The following is a 24,029-nucleotide window of genomic DNA, read 5'->3' on the forward strand; positions in this document are numbered from 1 at the left end:
AATAAACAATACCCCCCTCTCCACCTACCCCTCCCTCTCCTCCTGTTCTGAGTACAGCAGGACAACAGAGGTCACCTCAGTAAAGGCTGAGCTCCTTTTCTTTGGACTGAGGCAGGACAGGAGAGACTCGCATGCCAGCACCAAGACCAGCACTACATCCAAGGAGGAGGGAGTGTACTACGTTGGTGCAACACTCATCAGCACATGCCTGAGTGGGTGGATGGGTGTCCCACCAGCTGAGAAGCACTATGACCAGCTGATACTGCTGTGAGTCAGACACAGTCCAAGTCTTTCACAGGTAAAACTTGATGGATTTTGGATTCCAAAAACTGCACTACTTTTGCTTTTCATCAAATTAATTAAAATTAAATTCATTAAAATGAGCTCCAGCAAAGTCTCCAATGGAATTCTTTTATGCAGGCTAGGACGTCACAGTCAGATGGGTGAACAACCAAATGGGTAAAAAACTGTTTGGATGGTTGGCTTAGAGTGTACCGGTTAATGGGTGGCAATTCACCTGGAGACAGATAGCAAGTGGAATACTAAAGGGGTCTATCCAGGGTCCTGTGTTTAATGTCAGTGACCTGGAGTAGGCAGTGGAGTTCTTGCTCTTTGCAGATAACACCAAACTGGGAGGGGAGCAGTCTATATGCTCGAGTGCACTTCTACCATCCAGAGAAACCTAGACATATTGGAGGGTTGGGCAGTGAGCACAGTATGGACAGTGAGCTGAGTGTAAGTCAACAGCATGTCCTGGCAGCACAGTTGGTCAACAGCATCTGGGGCTGCATCAACAGGAGCACAGCCAGTAGACTGAGGGATGGATTTTCCTCCTTTGCTCAGCACTCATTAGACCATATCTAGAATACTGTGTCCAATACAACTGATTCATCCAATCCAAGGAAAGCTTGATAAACTGGAGTGAGTTTAGGGAGGCCACCAAGACACTTGGGGGGTAGAGCACTCGCCTTTGAGGAGTGACTGAGGAAAATGGGCCTCTTCAATCTGGAGAAGACATGGCTTCAGGAGCACCTAACAGCAGCTTGTCCAGGGCTGTAGGGTGCTCACAGAGATGTAGCCAGTGTTTTCACAGGGATTTGTGGTGGGATGACAAAGGACAATAAGGATAAATTGAAACAAGAAAGGTCCAGACCAGATATATGCAAAAATTTTTAACCATGAGGAAAGATAATGAGTGGAGCAAGTTTCCCAAGGGGCTTGTGCAGTCTTCACAATTGGAGGTTTTCAAGACTTGACTATATAAAGCCCTGAGCAACCTGTTCTGACCATAAAGCTGACCCTGATTTGAGAATGAGGTTAAACTAGATGATCTTCCAACCTGAACAATTCTGTGATTCTAAAATAGCTCACAGAGCTCTTAAAAAGGTTCTGGAAATTTGAGCAGAGACCACATGCTGCTAATATCTACCCAATCTCTTTTCTTAGCCCACATACAATCAAAATGTCTGGTTTGTTTAGAAATAGCAAACTGAATGATAAAGTTGATGTATTTTGAGAAACAGACTGGCAGGCACTTCTGAGAAGAATGTTACTTTCTCCTCTGAGGCAGGTAACAGTTGTATGAATGACAATGTTTACTGATCTTGGGTAAGAGAGATCTGCTCCCAGAGGTTCTCTTGAGAATTTAAAAGTAGGTAGTTAATTCAGCTGATGTTAACAGGTTCTGTCAGAATTTGGCATGGTGAAACCGTGTTGCTTAAACAGACCCTCTCCTGTAATAGTTACTCATTTAAGAGGGCTCTCCAGTTAGTTGTTTCTGAGTTCCCAAATACACAGCTGTGTGTGTTGCAATGCGCTCCAACTGATGACCTATTTACTGGTGGGTTTCTGCGAGGGCTGACCCATGCCAGTGACTTTGTGGCTCAGTTGTTCAAAAAACTGTTGCACACAAAGAAAGAGATGACAATCAGCAGTGAAGGTACTAATTTGGCAGCTGGGTACTGGCAAAAATGGAAGGACATATTTGCCCAGGCCCTACTGTTTAAATGGATGGTATCCTCCTGAAGTTCTCAGGGCAAGAGCTGAAATACAGAGTGTGCTGCTTGAGGCATTAAATTCCCTACTTCCTCACTGATTTTCTAACACAACCTTAATGCTGTGTTAGCATCATTTTTCTGTTCATTCCATCTGCTCTTAGGTCTCCCCCGCTGTTTCCTAGGAGATATATTGCCATGATGCTTGCATCTGTAAGTCAGTGGCAGATATGGGGCAAGAGCCACATGGTTAGAGACAGCATTAATGCCACCTGAACATTTGCTGGGTTCTCAGGGGATCCCTCCACCCACCGTTTCTCAAAACCTGAGGGAGCCTTAGTTACACAGTCAGCTGCTTCAGAGTGCTGTGGGAATGTTATGCTGTGGCTTCTCAGCTCCTATTTGCTTCTTTCAGACTAGAACCTCTACTAAAAAAAAAAAAAAAAAAAAAAAAAAAAGACTGAAATCGAGTTATTTTTGTTCAGTTGGCCTATTTGGTGACCATTCTAATTCTGTCATCTATAAAATTTTACGACTTTTTTTTTTTTTTTCCCCAAACACATCAGATATAAAATTCCAGCCTTTTTCATATCTTTGCAGGTATGGTTTAAGAGATGAAATCCAAAATGTAATAGCAAGCATAATAAACTGGATATTGCAATTAAACAGTGCTGACACAGAATATCAGGGTTGCTAAGTCTTGCCTTGTGCTCTGGTCCATGGTCTTCCCGTGGTAGGTACACATAAATCTGACTATGACCAACAAAATGTGCAGGGCTTTATGACATTTCTAAAACTACGCCTGTTTTTCACAAGTGACCTAAACTCCAGCAAGAAATTCTCAAGTACAGTCAGAAACAGATAATATGGAAAATAATTAATTTTTGCCCATCTGTATAATTCATTCTATGGTTTATTTTAAATTTTATTCAGCTTTGCTTTCTTAGCAGGGAAAATAGGTAAACAGGAATTGTTTACATCAAACAGCTAATGTGTTTTTATTTAGGCAGAACTGTGAACAAAACAATGTATTTTCTAAATGTATGCAAACAAAAAGAGAATTTATGAAAAAATCAACATAATATTAATCAATAACTTGTTGGGAGTAGAGAATCTGTTCATTAAATGGGAACAGACACATAATAAAGATTTATTGTTTGAATGCCAAATGTCCACATATAGAAGAAATAAAGCCAATTTTCTTGATGGGAAGAAGAACATTAAGAAACAGATACTATAGCAAGAGATACATTACAGTGAAACCTATGAATCACTGATAGATATTTCCCCAGTGAAAGCTGTCAGTCTCTTCAAAGTAAAAACTTATTGCTTTTGTAGATCATCATTCTTATTAGAACATCTCACAGTATTTGTGAAATAACATATACTTGAGCATTTAGGTTATACATGAAAAATGTTACCTTTCTCTAATTCAAGAGACTTAATTTTAACTTTACTACTAAATTCACCTGTAAAAAGACTATCCCTAGTGTATCAGTTGCATTACAGGTATCCTCACATTTAAATAAGATTATGGGTCTAACATGTGACACTAAGATTTACCCTGGAAAAGAAAACAAGAAACAGAAAGAAATACTGGAGTAAATTAGTATGCTTATCATGCCTAGTATAACACTGATTATATTGAAACATGATATGTAATTAATTTTGTAATATTCCTCCAAATTCAGCCTTCAGTGACCTGTGCTTCAAGACAGAGTCTCACAAAATAGAGATCTCTTACAAAGTTTGACATATTAAGAAGGCTTTGAATAAAGTTCTGGAAAATCTTGGATAAACATACTGAAAACAGCAGCAGATTTCTGAGCTGGGCCTTCAGTAAAATGCACGGCACGTTGGGCTAAGAAGGAATAAAGTAGCAAGGAATTTCTGCTGACAGAAGGCTTTTCTTTTTTTTTTTTTTTTCTATTCCAATCCAAATCTTCCTAAAGGAACCAAACCACTCCCCCTGTCCCCCTCAGGTCTGTAGGCATTCTAGAACTAGATAAGAAGACTATGACCTAGACCACCGGACTAATGTTGGTGTCCTTGAGTTAAAATTTACATACTTAAACTGGAGAAACATTCATTTTTAAACAACAAATACCAGAAATGGAAAAGCTATGGTAGCTTTAAAGAATTTAAACTACTTCTACATGATCTTTTTTACTGAAAAAGGCAGAATTTAGCTGAACCAAAGACAGTGTAATATTCAATCTCAGTCTTCACTAAAAAACTTTTTGTCTCAGTTTTTGTAAAAACTTCAATAATATATTCAACCTTAATAGATCAGAGCTAAACCTAACATGGTAAGTATATATATTTCAGAGGCTGGACTAGGTGGTCTTGGATGCCTCTTCCAACCTAGATGATTCTGTGTGATTCTGTGTGATATATGATTTACATAAAGCAAAAATAAAATAACAGAAAATGTGCACTTATCTAGACCAAGAGAGTCAATATTTTTTTTTGTCACGGATGTCAATTTGTGCATTAAAGTGAACCACAGAAATTTCCTAGAGATGGAAGAGCATTGGAATGAACAAGAGTCGTTGGTGCTGTTTTTAATGCAGATAGAGAAAACTAGAGAAAACCAGTTTGCAGAACTCTGCAAAGAGTTCTGTTTGTTATAAATACATGTTCAGTATGCTTAATTTACACACTATTCAACTTTAAAATGAAATTAATCTTTGACTAGACTTAAAAACACACATTCTCAAAGGGAATATACACACATATAGAGCTTGGGACAGTTTAAATTCAGAAGCGAAACCAAATCACAACATGCTGAAACAGAACATTCTTCAACTTTGTGAACATCAGCAGCCTACTATGGACACTAACTGGGTGCCCCAGTAGTAAAAATTGTGTGGACATAAGAATGAGAATGGAATGGAATAAATAAACACTCATTTATGGTATATCACATTCCTCAATTTTTCCCTGATACTTTGAAAAAACTGAGTTCATTTTACCATAAAACACCACCTCAGTCATTAGTACAGAAAAAAAAATATGTTGACTTGAATAGTATATTATTGTTCATAAAATTTTTTCCAAAGTTTGACCCATAACTTTCAAACTCTAAAACCCATTTTTTTATCTATAGTAAGTAACAATATCCCAGAAAAAAAATCTAAAAATGTTTTTCTTCTTAAACCATAGCTAAGGCACAGATCTTCTTTCTAAAGTTCTCATTTCCATACTGAATTTTCCAGCTCAGCAAAATGAAAACTTATTTTTTCCTACGGATGTCAGCGTTGTAACCTATATCTAAGGACTAAAAATCAAACAGTGGCTTCTTCTGGTCATATATGAACTTGGAAAATATAGAATTCAGAACTTGTTTGGAAACACATCCGATACCAAAATGGATATGTATTTACAAACATACCAAAGCCATGGCCAGGTTTTCTGATTATTTTAATTTGACTAAGCGCTTGCTAAACCTTGGCTTTTGCTGGACATTTTTTGATGGTGCATTCATAAGCTAGTCTCTTACAGTTACGAAAAATTCACAGGTCAGTGAACGTAGTAATAAAAAGAATTTCGGTCTAACAAGGAATATCTTCCTTGGTATAAAAAGTGTATTCTGCCTTTTATCCATTAGGGGTACTCCCTGGCTAGAAGCTCCCTGGTGGTACGTGTATCAAAAACAAGACATGGATTCAAAAAGAAGACAAGTGTAGTAGAAAGAGATATTTTACAGTCTTTTTTCAGACCATATATTCAAAACTTAAACCTTGTGATGTGTTGTTTTTTCTGTCAATAATTTCCTCTGGACATCTCCATTCTTAGGATCTGCAGTTCTCAAAGATAAGTCAATATAATATCTTTGCACTTTTAGGAGTTCAAGGATTTCGGGAAGCAGAAGTGAGGGAGCTCAGCGAGATTAAGATTCATACAATGGATCAAGATTTAGGGCATCTTTGAGTTCAGTGTTCCCAGACTGAAGCATTGTAGTAAGGCTTCCAAAATACCTAAGGAGTGTGTTCTCAAACACATATATGTCTGGTGTCCTCAAACCCTGATTCCACAATGGCACTACAACCAGCAACTTTTAGCTACAGAAACTTCTTGAAATACATAATAAAATAGTATAAATGACTATACATATCGTTGCTGAAATTCTAGAGAGGCTAAATCCTTCTTCTGCTTTCCTCTGTTACTGGCGTTCTGAAGTCACTTGCACATTTCAGACTTTTTTATCCCCTGAATAAAGTCTCCAAGACTCATGTGTTTTCCTTCTGCAAAACCATATTTTATTCATTTGCATTTCTACACAATTTCAAAACTTCAAGTAATAATAGTATCTTAATTTCAATAATTTTGTTAAATTTTATATTGGAAATGATGGATATTTTGAATGTTTTTCAAAGTACAGCTATGTGGCTCCTATTGAATTTATGATACTTCAGGCAACAAAGTTTCTAAGAACTCATTTGAAAAGAATAAATGATTAATTATAGACATGTTATAGAAACACTAGTCATAGCAGAATGATGAAGGTATTTCATTAGATATTGGTAAAATTAATACAAACAGTGTATTATGTAGTTTAAAATGATGGGATAAAGAATTAGTTCACAGATACTTGCTCACTCCAAACCATAACATCTCCAAACCCTTCTATCACATATAGACCTATCCATGCATTGCGTTCTATTTTATATTCCAAGCTATCATGTAGCTATACTTAATTTTAAACAAGCACTTGTCGTCACTTCTGAATGTTGCCTAGCATCACTAGACACTGGGAAGTTCCTCAAAACAATGACACAGTTGCTGTACAGGAAAGAGGCAAATCATGAATATCTTCAGAAAGTCTGAGAACAGATTACTAATAAATCAGCAATCTATTGCTAAGTAAGGTACGCAGGGTTGTTACTTTCTTATAGCTACATCAGCCAGAGATTTAACAGTTCTATAGCTTGTTATGTCTGCTTGTGCACTTTTTCAAGAGTAGTACTCTTAACTTCTAAGCAATTTCTACTTGCCTTTTGAGTACCAGCATGTTAATAAAAAGACAAAAACACTGTAGCACAATCCTATTACAACTATTATAATGAACACGAATTTGTGCTTTTGATGTTGAGTCTTTGAACTTTTTTGCTTTGAAATTTAGTTAGAAAACATACAAGTCTACCACAGAGAGCACAGCTTATCCAGAGGGAACAATACCAAAAGGGATTTTTGGAGGGGAAGAAATGACTATGAAACATGGAAAATACTTTCCCTTTTCTGTTAATAGTCTACCAAAGATGCCAAGTCCTATAAATAAAGGTCTAAATAAATGCAATTATTTTAAGGTAAACACAAATAAAATAAAGGCATCAATATTTACGTGCAAATGTTATACTATCTATCATACCTTGTTATGTGTCTGAGTTTGTCCAACCAGGATAAGGATATTCGATGAGATAATAGAAAGGCAGAAATTGATTAGAATTATTGACCTCTCAGATCTGATGTACCTGTTCAAATAATTAAAAACAAAACAAAACAAAACAAAAAAAAGCACAAGAGTGTAAAACTTTTCCAAATGGAAAACAACTAGTAAATCATGCAAAACTTTAATGCAATTCTTAGAAATGTTAGAGAGATGTACTCCAAAAACTGTGAAAACTTTCATGTGCTCAGAGTATCAGTGAGCTAACATGTTTCAAACATAAGAACTACGGTATTTGGATAGATATTCTGCAATTTCCTCTTAGTTTCTTGCTATATTTAAAAAAAAAAAAAAAAAGATTCTATCAATGCTTCTTTTCAAAACTGCTGGCAAAACTTTTCTGACACCATATGGATGATAATGGGATTGGATGCATTCATGTAATTTATGCTCCCTGCTCATCCCTGGGAATATCCACAGCTGGCATAGACGAGTCACCAAACTAACTTCAGAGAAATGTGGTGATTTACATGAAGAGAAGATCTGGTCCACAATGCGTAACTAAGATGCAGATTGGTTGATGATACTATAGCAGTGCACTTTGAAATGCATTATTGTTATAACAATAACATTAATCTTGAAGTTCCACCACATTTACAAATAATTTGTGCGGAGAAGTAATAATACTGTAAGATCTTCATCTTCATAAAACCTAATGCCAAAAATAGCTTTTACAGAAAGATTTAAATTATAGCAGTGAGCATCACACACTCTCTTGCCAACTTATTACACTCATTTTACAAGTATGCTTAGGATGAAAAAGTACACATACTCTTATTACCAACTTCCTTACAAGATGCAAATGTTCTCATTTTTCTGTATACAGCTTTTATATACTAGAGCACAGAAAGAGAATAATGGTGGATTCAATTGAAGTACCTTACTGACCCAATTTTCAGAGCTGCTAACAGAGTAAATTTGACTACTAAAGTTAATGAAAGTTAAGGGTGCTCAGTTTTCTGAAGACTATGCCATATATTAACATATTTTATGACTATATTATGACTATATATGTTATACTATATAGTTATGAACTGAGCTTAGTTAATATTGCTTTCTCCTCCTGAGCTGTACACCCATAACTGACAGTCTGAGGTCATAGCAAGGGGTGATGTACCCATAAGAGATGCTCAACTTTGGACCTGTAATAAATCATAAATCATTTTACTCAGCTATCATTTAAGTTACCGTTACATTTTTTACATAAGAAGACAGAACAACCCTGATACCACAATTCACATATTTTTCTAAAAATATAACAGTGCCGTTAAGGCTAAGTCTATGTATGCAAACAAATACAGAAAGTCTAATGCCTTTGTCTAGACGGACAGTATGCTGCTACTTTCTAACTTGTTAACTATTGATTCACTTGGGCCAGATCCCAACACTGAGTATCTACGGCCTATAAAGGATCTTAGTGGTTGTGTAAATACAGTGCAAGGAGGAACTCAGAACATTGACTTAAGCTAGAACGATTTTAATCTTTCTGCCAATGCAGTAGTGTTGGCCCTTATTACTATGGAGGGGAAGGGAAGTTGAAGGGAAGGGAAGGCAAGAGAAGATATAGATATAGGCACGGGGTCAAAATATTACATTTCTCCCCACCTCCAATTTTGTAAAAATAAGCAGTGAATCAAATATACATATAAATTCCATGGTCTATCTTCTTCTGACAGTTGGCTACTATATGCTCTCAAGAAACTTATTCAATGCAAATTTTAATGATGCAAATGACAGACCACTCAGTAATCATAATACTTTCAAAATATCTCACTGATAGAACATGGAGATTTTTCTGAGTTATATTCTCTTCAGCTGGATGGATGCAGAACCCTTGTTAGGTCCTCCATGATATACCACATACATTTTGTCTCAGCTTGAAAGTTAACATAGTGGAGTAGACAAGTTCCACTGAGCATGACAGTATTTCCTTCCAAGTGCTAAATATATCAGGGAGTGCAAAAATAACACTATAATGCTTCAGATGGGAATATCCTGAAATACTCTCATTCTTAGCTTTGACAGATAATAACTGATAATCCTTTTACTTTTTAAAAATTATTATTATAACTTATGTAACTAGATATTCTATATTTACTATATATATGTCTAGTTCTGTGAATCTCTGCCTGAATAAGAGAGAGTGAAAGAGAAAAGGGTGTAAAATTACCAAACTGCTTCTAAAAGCAAAATCCTATTAGCTGATTTTACTTTACTTTGAAATTTACTATTTTCTCCCTGTTTTTCTTCTTCTTTAGTTGAGAACCTACTTTTCTTGTATTATGAATCATAGTTAAGTGAAAACTCATGTTCTCTTTTTTTTTGGGGATATATTTATTACTTTATATCACACTTCCTCTCACTTTTCTATTTCTTCCACACTAACACATTACGTTATTTCTCGTCTCAAAATTAATTACATCACAAATTCATTTCCTCCATGATTATCTATTGCACTTTTAAGTCAATCTAATTTTGTCATGTATTAGGCTCAGGACGGACAGAAAGTACATTACTGGACTGTACCACCACACTATTTGAGGCTGCTTCACTTTCTCACAGGAAACATATCTTGTAGAAAAACCATGTAAAATGTTTACTGGCACTATAAATACCTCCCTGGAAAAGCAATATCATTCACACCGAAGAGGGTAAAGTGGGCTATACCATTGCCAGTAAGCCAAGAGAGGAAAACTAATTGATCACATCAACAGATATAGAAATCAAAACATGCACTACATTTTAAAATTAGTATAATTATCATTTTTCAAATAAGAAATATTTCAACTAATAGTCTCTTTAAATTTTAATTCAACTAAATATAACTATGCATTCACATTCAACTTTGTCAATCCATTACATACCTCCATAACGCTGCATAGACAACGGCTAGGGTGATCAAGGCCAAGCATGAAAGACCACTGCCTACTATTAAGGTTACTGAGGGTGTACCAGATGATTCCATGATCTGTAGGTTACAACAGATAACCATGAAGGAAAACCATCCTCCAGCAATTAAAACAACAGTTCAACACAAGAAAGCTCTAAAAACAAAATGATAAATCCAGCAACCCCGTCAGAGATAGCTTCAATAATATTATTTATGAAGCAGAAATCAACTTAATACCAAAAATGATTCATACATAACTCTGAGATCTGTTTCATTATTGATACAATCCTCAGAGGCCTTTGAGCTTTAAAATGCCTTATAATACCTGCATAATATCTAAAAAAAAAAAAATAGAAAAAATAGTAATATTACAATGTAATAGAAGATTATAACATGAACGCAAGTTTGAAGTACATGTTAAAATTAATTTTAAAATATATTTTCTCTTGAGAAACAGCAACATTTGGAATTGTGTATTAAAGAAACAGCTTGGTTTTACCCTAATATATTAGAGATCATCCTGTAATTTTTCCCAGAATTTGGTTCATGCTTATTGCAGAATTATCAAACTTTCTGACTTTTAATAACTTTGACTTCAATCTACTATTCTCACACACTTAATTTGCTTGGGCCTCTGACCATCTACAAGGAATGGCAAGATATCTATGACAACAATATCATAAGCCTTACATAAAGAAACTGGAAATTTAGAATTAACTCATTTGTACTATGTGTATTAATAAAATATGAAAATAAATAAATGACCTTGAAAACAAACTAACTTTTCCTGCCACAAAAGGAGCTATTATCATCAGATATCAGGTAAGGTTTTCCCTCCATGTATAGGTGTTCATGTTCAGCAATAGACATGGTCTTTGCTAATAAAAATGGGGAAGAAAAAAGGTAGACCTAAAAGTTTAAAATGATACACTGCCTGGTTTACAAAAATGCTCAGGGAGGTATTGTAAATTATGTTTTATCAAGATAGCTTTTGGCACCCAAATAGGAGATAAGACTGAGGTACTTTTAGGCCACATCTCAGGCAGAAAGTAACATTTTATTCCAGCCACTTTGTTCCAAAAAAGAGTCTGATCATATGCTTCTAAAACCAGGAACATGAAATTATACCTTAGCATTATAACTTCACAAATATTTGCTTTTGAACTATTTTTATATTCAATATTACTGTGTCTGCTCATATACTTTATGTTCCCTCTTTTACATGCAAACTTGTTTATTTTTGTTACATGGTATCAACAGCTACATAGAAAATCTGTGCTGAAAATGTCCAATGCAGATCTGCAATCTGTTTAACTACAGTATCTAGGGTTATCCTACCAAGAGCAATAATAAAGCCCTGTACAATCTCCTGAAAAGGCTTGCAACCTTTAAAAAGCTTGTTAAGTTGATAATTGTTCAATACAAAAGTTTTCAACACACTTGCATTACAATTAGAAGGCTTTCTCTGAGAAATCCAGAGTTCGAGAACATGTAAATTTCACGAGGATTTAGTTATATCACAGAATCTGGAATTCGCTTCTCTGAGACACTGTAGACACCAGGAGACTAACAACATTAGCCTACCTGGAATATTAAACAATTCCTCAATGCAACGTCTGAAATATACCTGAGAGGAAATCTCGACCAACCCCCCCTCGCCCCCCCGCGCTATTGCCTTTTGCATTTAAACTGGATTTTTTTTTCCACCCCCCTTTGTTACTTACTATTTCTCTAGGTTGCTGAGCCAAAATGGCGAAGGTAGAGAGACGATCACATAAGCATTTCGTATGGGATGCATCGGTAAGCACAGTTTTACATCCCTGGGTGGACCAGGTTCCCAAAGAGTCGTTCCTGCAAAGGAGAGAGAGAGAGAGAGAGGGGAAAAAAAAAAAAAAAAAAAAAAATCGGGATAATTACGCCTGACGGCCAATTCCGCGAGGAGACAATGCAGCTGAAATCGCGAGGAGAGTGTAGCGTGTAGTTCCCGGACAGCGGCGAAGCACTTCGAGTGGGGCAGCGCCGGCCCCGGCGGCGCCCCCGCGGCGCAGCGGGGCGCGGAGCGCGGAGCACGGAGCGCGGAGCGGCGCGGAGCTGTCCGGCGCCGTGGTGCTGAAAGCCCGGCGCGCTGCGCTGCGCGGAGCCCCGCCAGCCGCGGCAGCAGCCGCCCCCTGCGCTGCCAGCCACCTCCGAGCCTCACCAGAGCACTGCGAAAAACTCATCGGGGGAAGAGGGGGAGGCTTTCTCTCTCTCTCTCTCTCTCTCTCTTTTTTCATACCGGCTCAGTTTCTGTCCCCTTTTGCAAAAAAATGTGGTGGTCGCTACTTGTAGTGTCTTTTTTTTTATTTTCTTTCTTTGTTTTCTTTTTTTTTTTTCTTTTAATTTTATTTTTTATTTATTTATTTATTCACTCTGTGTGTGTGGATAGTTTTAAAGGCAGATGGTTCTCAAACGCCTGTCTGGGTTATGCCAGTTGGACAGGGAGATGCCGGATCTTCTGTTCTGATGGCTATTTTTGCCGTGGATTTTTTTTTTTTGGTTGTTGTTTTTAGTGATCAGCCTTGGAAATTTCACCCTGGAAACGGCAGCATCAGATGCCTCCAACTCTTGCCTTAGCTCCAGCAGAGGGGTGGATTTCAGTACAGCAGCACACAACATCACCAAAGAGACACACGAGTTCGCCCTCCAGACATCACTCAGTCAACTCGCCTTTCCCTAGCTCCCTCCCCCTTCCCGATTTCTTTTTCTTGGGGTGGCAGCACCACGCTAACCCCAAGCCAAAGAGATCATTTGCTGGCACTTTTCACCAACCGCCCCTAAACAAAACAAGATGATTAACACAGCTCCCGAATTCAATTAGACATTCAACATGCTAATGCGAGGTCTGAAACCCACCCCAGCAAAACAATAAAAATGGTATCAACCCACGTTTTCTTTGTGCGGGCAAGGAAAGAGAGAGGGAGAGACAAAAAATCAGTTCTCCTTTTTTCCTGGATTGCGGGGGGGTGGGGTGGGATCATTTCTACAGGAAAAAAAGGGGTTGGTTTCAACTAATTCAAACCTATTATCTTTACATATGTTATGCTTAAAGAACACCAATTGGGTTCTTCTTGTTTCCCCTCCTTTCATGTCCAGGGAGCAACTGCAGGACTCTGCTGGCAGCAGCACCGTGTGCGCTGTCAATTCCTGTCAATATCACCTCAGGTCACTAAATGACTCGAAAACACAGAAGCGAAGGTGGAGGAATAATAATTTCCAGTCACTGGGATCACCCTTGTTTCACCTCTTCTGCCTCAACAACCCACCCTTATGAGTGGCTATATGTGTCAGGGCGCTCATGAAAAGACAATTTGTTATCCCAAGTCCACTCAGAATGCAGTTAGCCCTAGCCCACCTCGGCATTGTGCGCCACTAGCTTTTGAACGCACAACAGATGTAACCCTTACGCACTATTGTCTTTAGAACAGTGCCCTGTAATAAGCAAAACAAAAGGCAACTAAGGGAAACAATTGAGAGAAAATCACCAATTCTTCAAGTCACTAAAGCTGTCTGTTAGCTTTCCTTCACAAATTGTGTCTTTCAGAGAGCCACATGTTAAATAACATCCACTTTGAAAAATATAGTTACACATTCTATATTCTGAGGCATTATCTTCTGGACAACCTGACCAATTTACTCTATTAACTTTCCTGCCTCTTATCTTATTGTGACACACAGTTAAGGCCAAATGAAATACATTTATCTGTGCTGATTAAATATAAAATAATGATAGCTTAAGAGAAATTGACATATTTTTAAAACAAAAGGATAATATTATTAATTCTGAGAATAAGATTTAATATACTGAATTCACCCTATGCTGAAAAGTACAATGCATCCAGTTAACACTAAATCCTTGCAGATGGTGTCCAATGTGGAGATTTAGACAAGTTCTAATTATAAAAGGTAGACAACCACAGAGATCAGCTTCATTTAAAACAAAACATCTGTTACAATTATAATTATATTTAAATTAGTAAAAATCATGGGCAGTCCACCAGGTTTAGAGGGACTTATTCTTCTCCTCAGGCCACTCATGCAAATATAAAATTCCAGTCACACATTCTCTGAGCAGTTCACTGTAGCACTATATCACCTGATATTACAAATACACTACATATTTTGCAAAACTACTTGAATATTATTGAAAATTTCAGTGGAATTTCCAAAAGCACTCTGGAGTGAAGAAAGTGCTCTAATTGAACTTAACAGTAAGACATTCATTGACAGGGCAGGAGCAGAGTCAGGCTAATATTGACACTTTTTGCATTTCATTGTTAATATGTTTTCAATGACACACTTCTATTTCTTGCCCAGCAGCATTATGTTTCAATATGTAACAGATGAAAATTCAGTGATTAAATAAGGTCTAGCTCTCCTTTCTAACCAATGCAGCTGAAAAAAATATCTCATTAATAAATATATTTGTAGCCTGTTGAAATGATGGCTGACAGAAGCTGTGCAGATTTTTACACTAACTCCATGAAGGAGGCAGAATAATGAGCAGAATCCAGTGGAAAAGTGTAACTGCAATTTGTTGCATGATGCTCATGCCTGCAGAACTGTAAATGTATGATTACTTACTCAGAAATGCTGGACAGTTTGACTTGCTAGCATAAAATCAGCATTTGGTTTTAGGTATAAAGTAAATAAGGAATGGAAATATGGATTTAAAACAGATACCTGATAATCAGTAGATCTCAATGCTATGCTTGTTAATCAAGTTCTTCACCTATGATCATCTGTCCCTCTTGTAAGACAGCCTTCCTGGGCTTGTCAGAATCTGTCACATATTTAGAAGTTTCATTCCTTTTTGGTGTGATTTTCTTTGAATATGTGTCTAACGTTTAGGGTTATATGAATATGCAAAAGGGCACCTATTATTCCTGTGGATCTTTCTTGTTATGCAGAAAGCTATAAAGGAGTGACAGGTAGTATTAACATGAGTTCTATTTATAGTAAGGAAAATTATCAAATTGAAAATATGTAGCAAATATAGATGTAGGTTCATGCCCATTATTGGCAATTTTGTACTGTTCCACTGAGCTACAGATGATTTAATCAACCTGGCAGAATTCCCATGGTATAAGCAGAGGAATTCCCAAGAAGCATAGATTCACCATTGCGGATCCTGTGTCATCCTGCAGCTTAGGCATGGGAAAAAGTGGGGAAAGCAGGGAAACAGAAAAAAAAGTCAGAGTAGGATGTAATTCAGCCCCATGGATCTTTGGCTAATATGGCATAAGCACCCCAAAAAAACTGCTCCAACATTTGATTATGTCCTTCTCAGGGTAGTCTTACAGTTAGAGAAATGCCAGTGTCTTTTCAAAACCCTTTTAGAGTTTAATGTAAACTTTTTATTTCTAATCAAGAATCGGGAACATACTGTGCAATAAAAATAATGGGCAAATGATGTACAGAAAAGTATTTTAATTGTATGTGATATAGAAGAAATAATGTGATTTTTACTGTTTAATACTGTATCATGCAGTATTGCATGATATATAAGTGTTTCCTTCTACTGAAAACAATGACATGACTGTCTCAGATATTGAAATGGAAATACAGTTTATAGGATAGGAACATTTTTGTAGAATAAAAGACACAAATAATTCACAAGCACAACTGCCAATCTGACACAGACTGATGATCAAGCTGCATTTATTATGCTAATAGTTATGTTTCCCCTATTTTGCAGCATTTTCCTTGGTCTCATGGCATGGCTTATCACTTATTATTCACATATTTTGTTAAATTTAATAATATACATCTCACTAATTGTATTGTTGTATCTACTTTAACATAGTGATGAATAAAAATCAGCTATGACATTGCTGTCAAAACCATTCACTTAGTAAAGAACTTAACCACATAATGTACACTGTCTACCTTATTTACTTTGAAGGATTTTATCCAATGTATCCAATTTATTTTTTATTTCATTTTATTTATTTATTTATTTTTAGGAACATGCTGTAAGAGGCATGAAAGAAAAAGGAAGTTATTTATCGATAACACTGTTAACTATTTTTCCCATACTGGCAACTAGTGATTCAAGTAGTGGCTTGGGTTTTTGATTGTCATAAACAAAGAGTTAACATCTTGGCTATACATGCAGCATGTTAGCTTACTTTAGTAATTTATTTGATGACTGATATATGTGTTTAATGTGCAACAAGAAATTACATATTGCGTATTACATTACTTAAATAACACAGTAGAAAGCAGAATACACAGAAGTTAGGAAATTCTAACATTAATTATCATAAGGTCATCTAAATTCTCCTCACTTTTGGAGCATGTACATTATTGTACATTGTTTTCTGTTCAGCCAGGTGCTGTTTTTCCATTAGGAACAGACTTTGGTATTCCAATTTTATTTTTGGTGACAAATAATGATAAATAATGAAGAGAAGAACAGGGAAAATGCAGACAAGATTTTTTTAGCCCAGCAAAAGATAGAAAATAAACTTATGGCCCTTATGAGTAGCAGATTATGTACACCATTGTGCCTGTTCAGATGTGCTAGCTGGCATATTAGTGAAGATAAAGTCCTTTCAACATCTGCTTACTTCTTTACGCCTGGATTTAAAATCTCAGGGAAGCCATAGGGAAGGCTGAACTGCAGGAGTCTCCTTTCAGTTGTGCATGTCCATATGTCTCAGGCTTGACCTAATCCTTAGTATGCATAATTTCTGCTGTGATCAATCTTATTCCTACCAGTAGTATATAGCAACATCTGGTTTATCTCCACAGTTTTTCCTAATGTAAAAACAAACAAACCCAAACACACAACCACCAACGAAACAGATGAATGCAAACACTTTGCATAATATTGTAACACATAGAAACTGTACTTTACCAAAATATTGTTTACCCTGAAATTGTTAATATGATTAACAATATGTCTCAGGGCTTTCCTCCCCCTCATAAAATTTAGGAAAAATAATGCATGAAATTGTGGAGATGAAATGAAATGGACAAAAAATATAACTTTCTTATGATTACATGTCTAATACAATACAAATGTCCCCAAAAGGATCTCCGAATTTTGTGAGGTATTAGAAGAAAAAGATGTGTGATGGTTACCTTGCAACTGGATCTCCAACTAAAATACTGCGGGGAGTTCAATTTCCTAAAGAATAAGGCCACCTTTCTAAATAAGGCACTGAATTGTTTAATTTTCCACAATGACATACTTATCAATGTAAGTTTTTTTTTTTTTTTTTTTCTAAACAAGTGTGCATCTAGGCTGGAAATCAAGTTTTAGTCCAATGTGATTTAAAACAGGTAAGATATTAAACCCTAAAAAATAAGTTTTACAACACAACCATTCTAGTTATAAGCATAGATTGTCACATTAACTTTCTATAATGTCCAACACATAGTAAGATCGGGGGGGAAACCAAAAATTCCCTTGATTGTCAGTTTGACCACTACCCAAATAATTCACCCAAAGAAAAGCTATAGAAGAGAGTATTAATGCTTGGGGTAATATTTTAATACTCTGTATCCTTCCTGTCCATGCAGTTTAGGGCATAATCTAGAGAACAACATGCATAAACTGTACTGTGATCAACAGTCTCTCTGACATCAGCATACTGCAAGTGTGTCAAAATATAACAGGAAAAGAAACTCTAAAGGAATAAGATGATGAAAATGGTATGAAATAAGTACCAGGAGTTTCCTGCCTCCTACTGCATATTACTGCTATAATGCAAACTTACAGGAACAAAAAAAACCTAATAGATGGACACTTGAGCAAGAACATTCTCCCTCTTTTCTCAAGACTATAGAAAAAATCCAAGATGAGTATTACTACATCCAAAAACTGAGGGAAGTGAATTCCTTTCCATAGCTTTATCTCTGGCCTTGTAGATGCTCCCAGATGAAGCACAGGAGTAAGTAGTGGGCATTCCTGTCATGCTTATGCTGCCAAAGGATGTGTACATCTGCTAAGGATTTATGAGAACTATGATTTCTTTCCCAATGGACCTACAGGGTGAATGGATCAAACAAGAGGCCACAATTTCCTTCCAGGGTATTCTATTTCCCATAGAAATATTCCTATTTCCCATAGAAATATTCCTATTTCTCATAGGAAGTGACAGAGAGAGATGTCTTATTTTCTTAAAAGCCATAATAATTAGAGCAAATTGGTCAACTCCACTGCAAATTCTACAGTGAATTGCTGCCTCCCTTCCTTCCTGATGACTTTTCATTTATTTAGTATCAGTCTTTATTCTAATTTTGTCTTTCATTTAAATACACTTCTGTGAAGTTCATTCACTGTGACATGGAAATATACCTGATAATACTGAGTGACCAACTCAGCAAGAATCATGTTACATTTTGAAAGCATTTACTGCTTAACTGGGGGTATATTTAGAGACAGGACTCTTTGTTTAAATTTTTGCATGACAGATCCTTTTTCTTGGGGCAAAAATTCATATAGAGACGGTATGTTAAAGGATATTTTCTCAAAGTTTGCAGTATTGAGTTTAGAAGCATTTTGGATAAGAATAAAATTGCTCATTTTCAACTAGGTTAATTTTGTAGGATAAAATTATCAGATGTTTAGTAGAAAAAAGGCTTAGTTTAACAAATATTTTATTAGCTTTCACTCCTCACAAAATCAGTACAATCTTTCATGTGTTCAGACTATATAAATACTTGTGTAGATTTATGGTGATCTAAGGAAACATTGCCATGTAGTATTTTTCCAGTGATGAACCTGTGAGATCTTTCACGCTCTACTATTATTCATAGACACTCCTAGCAAAAAGGAACGTGAATTGTCCATTGCCAGGGGCTTGAAAAGATTAGGGCCTCAGAAGTTTATCCTGGAAATTATGAATGTCAAATCCTGGATCAGGGTAGTAGCTATCTTTAATGTTTCTGCCAAATGACAAGATTAGCAATAGAACATAGTAGTTATCATTATTTCAAGTTTCAAGGCCAGCTATGATCAGCAGGGAGGGGAACAAATGTGATAGGGAATGGAAGAGGAGAAGAGCAGAGGCTGGACTTCCATCACTGTGACTATTACAACTTTCTGTGCTATTCTAGATTGAATGACCCAATAAAACTTAAAGCAGAACTAGTCTGTTCTGCACTGAAAGCAGTGACTTTCCATCTGTGATCACCAGAATTGCAATGGAACAGTTGTATCAGCTAAACTTTCTTAAATCCGTGGGGCCAGACGGGATTCACCTGACTGCTGAAGGTATTAGCTGATGTATAGCTGGACCCTTCTCAAAAATTTACCATAGGTTTGGAGAGGTCCTTTATGACAGGATGCTAGACAATACAATATTGATCTTCAAGAAAGGAATGAGAGAAGACTCAGGAAATTACAGGCCTATTAGTCTAACCTCAATCCCTGGAAAAGTTATGGAGAAGATTGTCCTGGGGGATATTGAAAGGCACTTAAAGAACAAAGCTATTATCAGGCATAGTCCATCAGGGGAAAGTCCTGTCTTAGTAATTTGATCTCCTTCTATGACAAGGTCACCAGATCAGTGGATGAAGGGAAGATGGCAGATGTAATCTGTCTGGATTTCAGTAAGGCCTTTGATATCATCCCTCATGGCATCCTTCTGGACAAACTGTCCGGTTGTGAGACTAACAGGTTTACACTGTGCTGTGTGATGAACTGACTCAATGGTATAGCTCAAATTGTTATAGTAAGTGGAGCTACATCTGGCTGGCAGATGGTCTCCAGTGGTGTTCCCCAGGGCTTAAATCTAAGGCCAGTCCTATTCAACATTTTAATCAATGATCTGGATGCAGAAGCTGAATGCATCCTCAGCAAGTTCGCTGATGATACTAAGTTGGGAGGTGCTGTTGACTCTATGGAGGGACAATAAGCCTTGCAGAGGGATATAGATAGATTGGGGCACTGGGTGATTAGCAATGGCAGGAAGTTCAACAAGGAAAATGTTGGGTTCTGCACCTGAGATGGAGTAATGCCAGACACGGGTACAAACTGAGAGATAAGTGGTGGAGAGCATCTCAGCAGAAAGGACTTGGGGGTGCTGGTTAACAGCAGGCTCAGCATGAGCCAGCAGCGCGCCCTGGTGGTCAAGGAGTAAACCGCATTGTGGGATGCGTTAAAGATAGCCAGCTGGTCAAAAGAGGTGATTCTCCCGCTATATTTCGTATTGGTGTGGATAAATCCTATCCTACCCTACCCTACCCTACCCTACCCTACCCTACCCTACCCTACCCTATCCTATCCCATCCCATCCCATCCCACCCCATCCCCTCCCCTCCCATCCCATCCCATCCTATCCTATCCTATCCTATCCTATCCTATCCTATCCTATCCTATCCTATCCTATCCTATCCTATCCTATCCTATCCTATCCTATCCTATCCTATCCTATCCTATCCTATGCTATGCTATGCTATCACCTGGCCTCCTCTGACAATGTTTTAAATTAGGCACCAGAGATGCCATACATGATGTAGGAAGAAAGTTAAGCCACAAAATGAGAACGGTAAAAGCAAACACGCTAAGTGGTCAGACACTGAAATGATGCTCGGTGATGCAGAAGAGAGCTTACTTTTGCAGCTAGGCATTACCTTGCAAAATCTGAAGACAGCTACATCTCAAAGATGCCCAACATAGAGTCCCCATGTTATGTAGCAACTCAGTGCTTTCAATTTCCTTCTCTCCCAGAGGGGTGTTGAATAGATGTTTTGCAGCAGATGGCTTAACCACCAGACTACAGTATTGTCATGTGGGAATACCATGACCATTTCTTATTGAGGCAGGTGCCTCAATAGGCAAAGGCAAAGGCAGAGAAAGGGAAAGGGAAAGGGAAAGGGAAAGGGAAAGGGAAAGGGAAAGGGAAAGGGAAAGGGAAAGGGAAAGGGAAAGGAAAAGGAAAAGGGAAAGGAAAAGGAAAAGAGAAAAAAAGAAAAAGAGAAAAAAAAGAAAAAGAAAAAGAAAAAGAAAAAGAAAAAGAAAAAGAAAAAGAAAAAGAAAAAGAAAAAGAAAAAGAAAAAGAAGAAGAAGAAGAAGAAGAAGAAGAAGAAGAAGAAGAAGAAGAAGAAGAAGAAAAAGAAAGACAAACTGTGAAAAACAAACAGACAAAAAAACAAATAAACAAACAAAAAAACACAACTTAATTCAAGACAAGATCAAACAAAACCAAAGCAAATCAGGACACAGTTAAAAATGTTTATAAAACACACAAAGAAATAAAATAAAACTGACAACTTGCTCTGTTGACGCTGAGATGTTAATAGTATGTCTACCCCTTTATCCAGATAATATTCTGCAACATTTCCTAAACATTCAGTTTATAAAGAGTCCAATTTTCTGTACACATTTGGACTCAGGTTATGTCCTTTTCCTTGTATAAGACATTTGCTTTTTATAACAAATCCTCTTTTGTAAGTTGTCCCCGGGAGTTTCAACAGATCTAATCTGTTTTTCCTCAAATAAATTGATTTCTTCTTTATTTGGGAGATAATCTGAACATCCCTCTTAATTAAAATAAGTATTTTTTTTCTTTTTTTTTCTTTTTTTTTTTTTTTTCCCTTGGAGATGTCTCTTTGTTAGATCAGATGTTATCTTGTGTACCTGACTAGCCAATTAACAACTCCTGCTTCAATAAGAGTAACGCTTATCTCCTTATTGTCTCTCTGGTGAGTCAGTGTGCACCCTGAATGAACCTTCATCAAATCTTTTATTGGTTATCAGTCTGAACATTAAAAGCACATTTGATAGAAATACCTCAATAGGAGAAATGCATATAGCTATTACTATTGGCTCTTGACTGAGATCAGACACATTGTAATTAACCAATTTGAAGTGACAAAGGGTTTGTAGTGACTGAGTATCAGCATCTTCTGTTGGATATCCTTTCTTCAGTGAAAACCTTACCTACAGATCTGTAAAACTGAGTAATCTTCCTTTTTCAGACAATCAATATTTAGTTAGAATATGAAAGAGTAGGACTAATCATGTAAAAAGAGAATAAGAAAACCTTTTTCATTCCAAAATGTCCTACAGCATGGAGATTAGGTCATTCCTCCTGAAAGCTTCTCAGTTTTGCAAGCACAGATGGGACTGGAGTTAAGGTAAATTTCTCCTGTTGTGGGTGAATTTTCTAACCACTGAAAGACCAGACAAAAGAACTACAGTGAAGGTCTTATTTTTATTTTTTTTCCATGTTTGATATAGTGCCAAATTCATTGCTAAGTCAAGGCCACAGTCAAAAATGACAGAGACATGACCTGCTTATGAACTCTGATGAGAGTTAATGTTGAGGTTCTTCTGAGCACGTTAGAATGAAGACATGGTGGCAAAGCAGTTTAATATAAAACCCATAAGATCATCTGGATTTAGGATTATCCAGAGTTGTATGGTGACCGGAAAGGAAGTCTGACAAAGTCCATTAAGGACTGAGGTACCGAGTGGCAAGTAACTGACTATCTCATATAATGGCTGAGATTTTATTAAGATGGGGCAATGGAACAAATTGGTACAAGAAGTTGAGGTGTGGTGACTTTGTATGTGCCTAGCTGATAGCAAATGTTATGTAATATAGCTAAACACAAAGCTTTCTTAAAGCATTGTTTACAATCTGATTAAAAAACAAAACTAAACAACCCAGACATTGCTAAAGCTGGTAGATGTAAATTGTATATTAACATCTCTGTAATTTGCAGTTAACTCCTATGATATTCTAAAGTGATGCCCCTTTTTTTTTTTAATATATAATTTTAATTTTTTTAAGATGTGGGAAAATCACTATGATTACAGACTGTGATATGTTCAAGTATGGATTTAGGAAACTGAGGTCCTTTTGTTAGAAGAAAGAGATGTAACGGGCACCTTTTTTGAATGTATCCTTACTTTTCTGTACTGTTTTTAGCACTGATGTTGTTATGCTTCACAGAGGCTTATTACCTTAAGATGTAGTAATGTTACTTCCAGATTCAGAATGGTTTGGGTGTAGCTACTTTGTAATGCGCTTGTGTAAGCTATTTCTCATCTGAATCTTCCTGAGTTGATGTATTCACTGACCAGCTGCCCACTAATGGTAAACTATGCTAGCCTATATATACTGTACTCACAGGAGATAGATACATACAATGGTTTGCTGCTAGAATTTCCTACACCAATTCATGCCTTGTCTAGACTAAGAGAATAAAATATGATTAGTGCACAGATAATATGTGCTAACTGATACATTTTATAGTACCACTTCACACCTATGTACTGGTAGTGTTGCCTAAAATGAAGTCAGCTGATAGTGATAGTTTCTGCACATAACATTTAAACTGTAGAACTTTTTTTTTCCCCCATAGAATGGACTAGTACAGAAGCTAGAATAAGGAGGTGTGCATCACACTGCATTACACCACATGAAAACAGATGCTTAAAAGCCTCATATTTCAATTCAAAAGTCTTGAAAATAAAAAGAAAAAAAAAAAGAGAGAAAAAAAAGGAGGGTCTGCACCATGCCATGTATGAACATTGAACTTTATGTATCAAGGATTGTGCTGACTAAATACTATAATGTTGTGTGTTGGTGTATGTTGCAGAGGAGGCCACTGTCATGCACAAAATTTGGTAGATTCTGTTGTCTTCGTCTGAATCTGATCTGCACATGTGTAATATATCTGGAGCATCCACAATGCA

The 24,029-nt window shown here is 36.8% G+C and overlaps 1 protein-coding gene across 11 annotated transcripts in view; it reads right to left on the minus strand.

Annotated features, from left to right (window-relative positions):
- ADGRB3 (adhesion G protein-coupled receptor B3) overlaps window positions 1-24,029 on the minus strand; it is a 470,566-nt gene that overhangs the window by 88,247 nt on the left and 358,290 nt on the right. For all 11 annotated transcript variants that reach the window (XR_013948141.1, XR_013948142.1, XR_013948143.1 and 8 more), the window contains 3 exons: window positions 12,058-12,184; window positions 10,308-10,411; window positions 7,366-7,468 (listed from right to left, as the gene is read on the minus strand). Coding sequence is in view for 8 of the 11 variants with exons in the window: in XM_080584111.1 (XP_080440237.1) it covers window positions 7,366-7,468; window positions 10,308-10,411; window positions 12,058-12,184 (334 nt within the window). In the remaining 3 variants the exon portion in view is untranslated. The remainder of the gene's footprint in view (window positions 1-7,365; window positions 7,469-10,307; window positions 10,412-12,057; window positions 12,185-24,029) is intronic.

The sequence above is a fragment of the Anser brachyrhynchus genome (genome assembly GCF_964034855.1).
Source record: "Anser brachyrhynchus genome assembly, chromosome: 3".
Lineage (NCBI taxonomy): Eukaryota > Metazoa > Chordata > Aves > Anseriformes > Anatidae > Anser > Anser brachyrhynchus.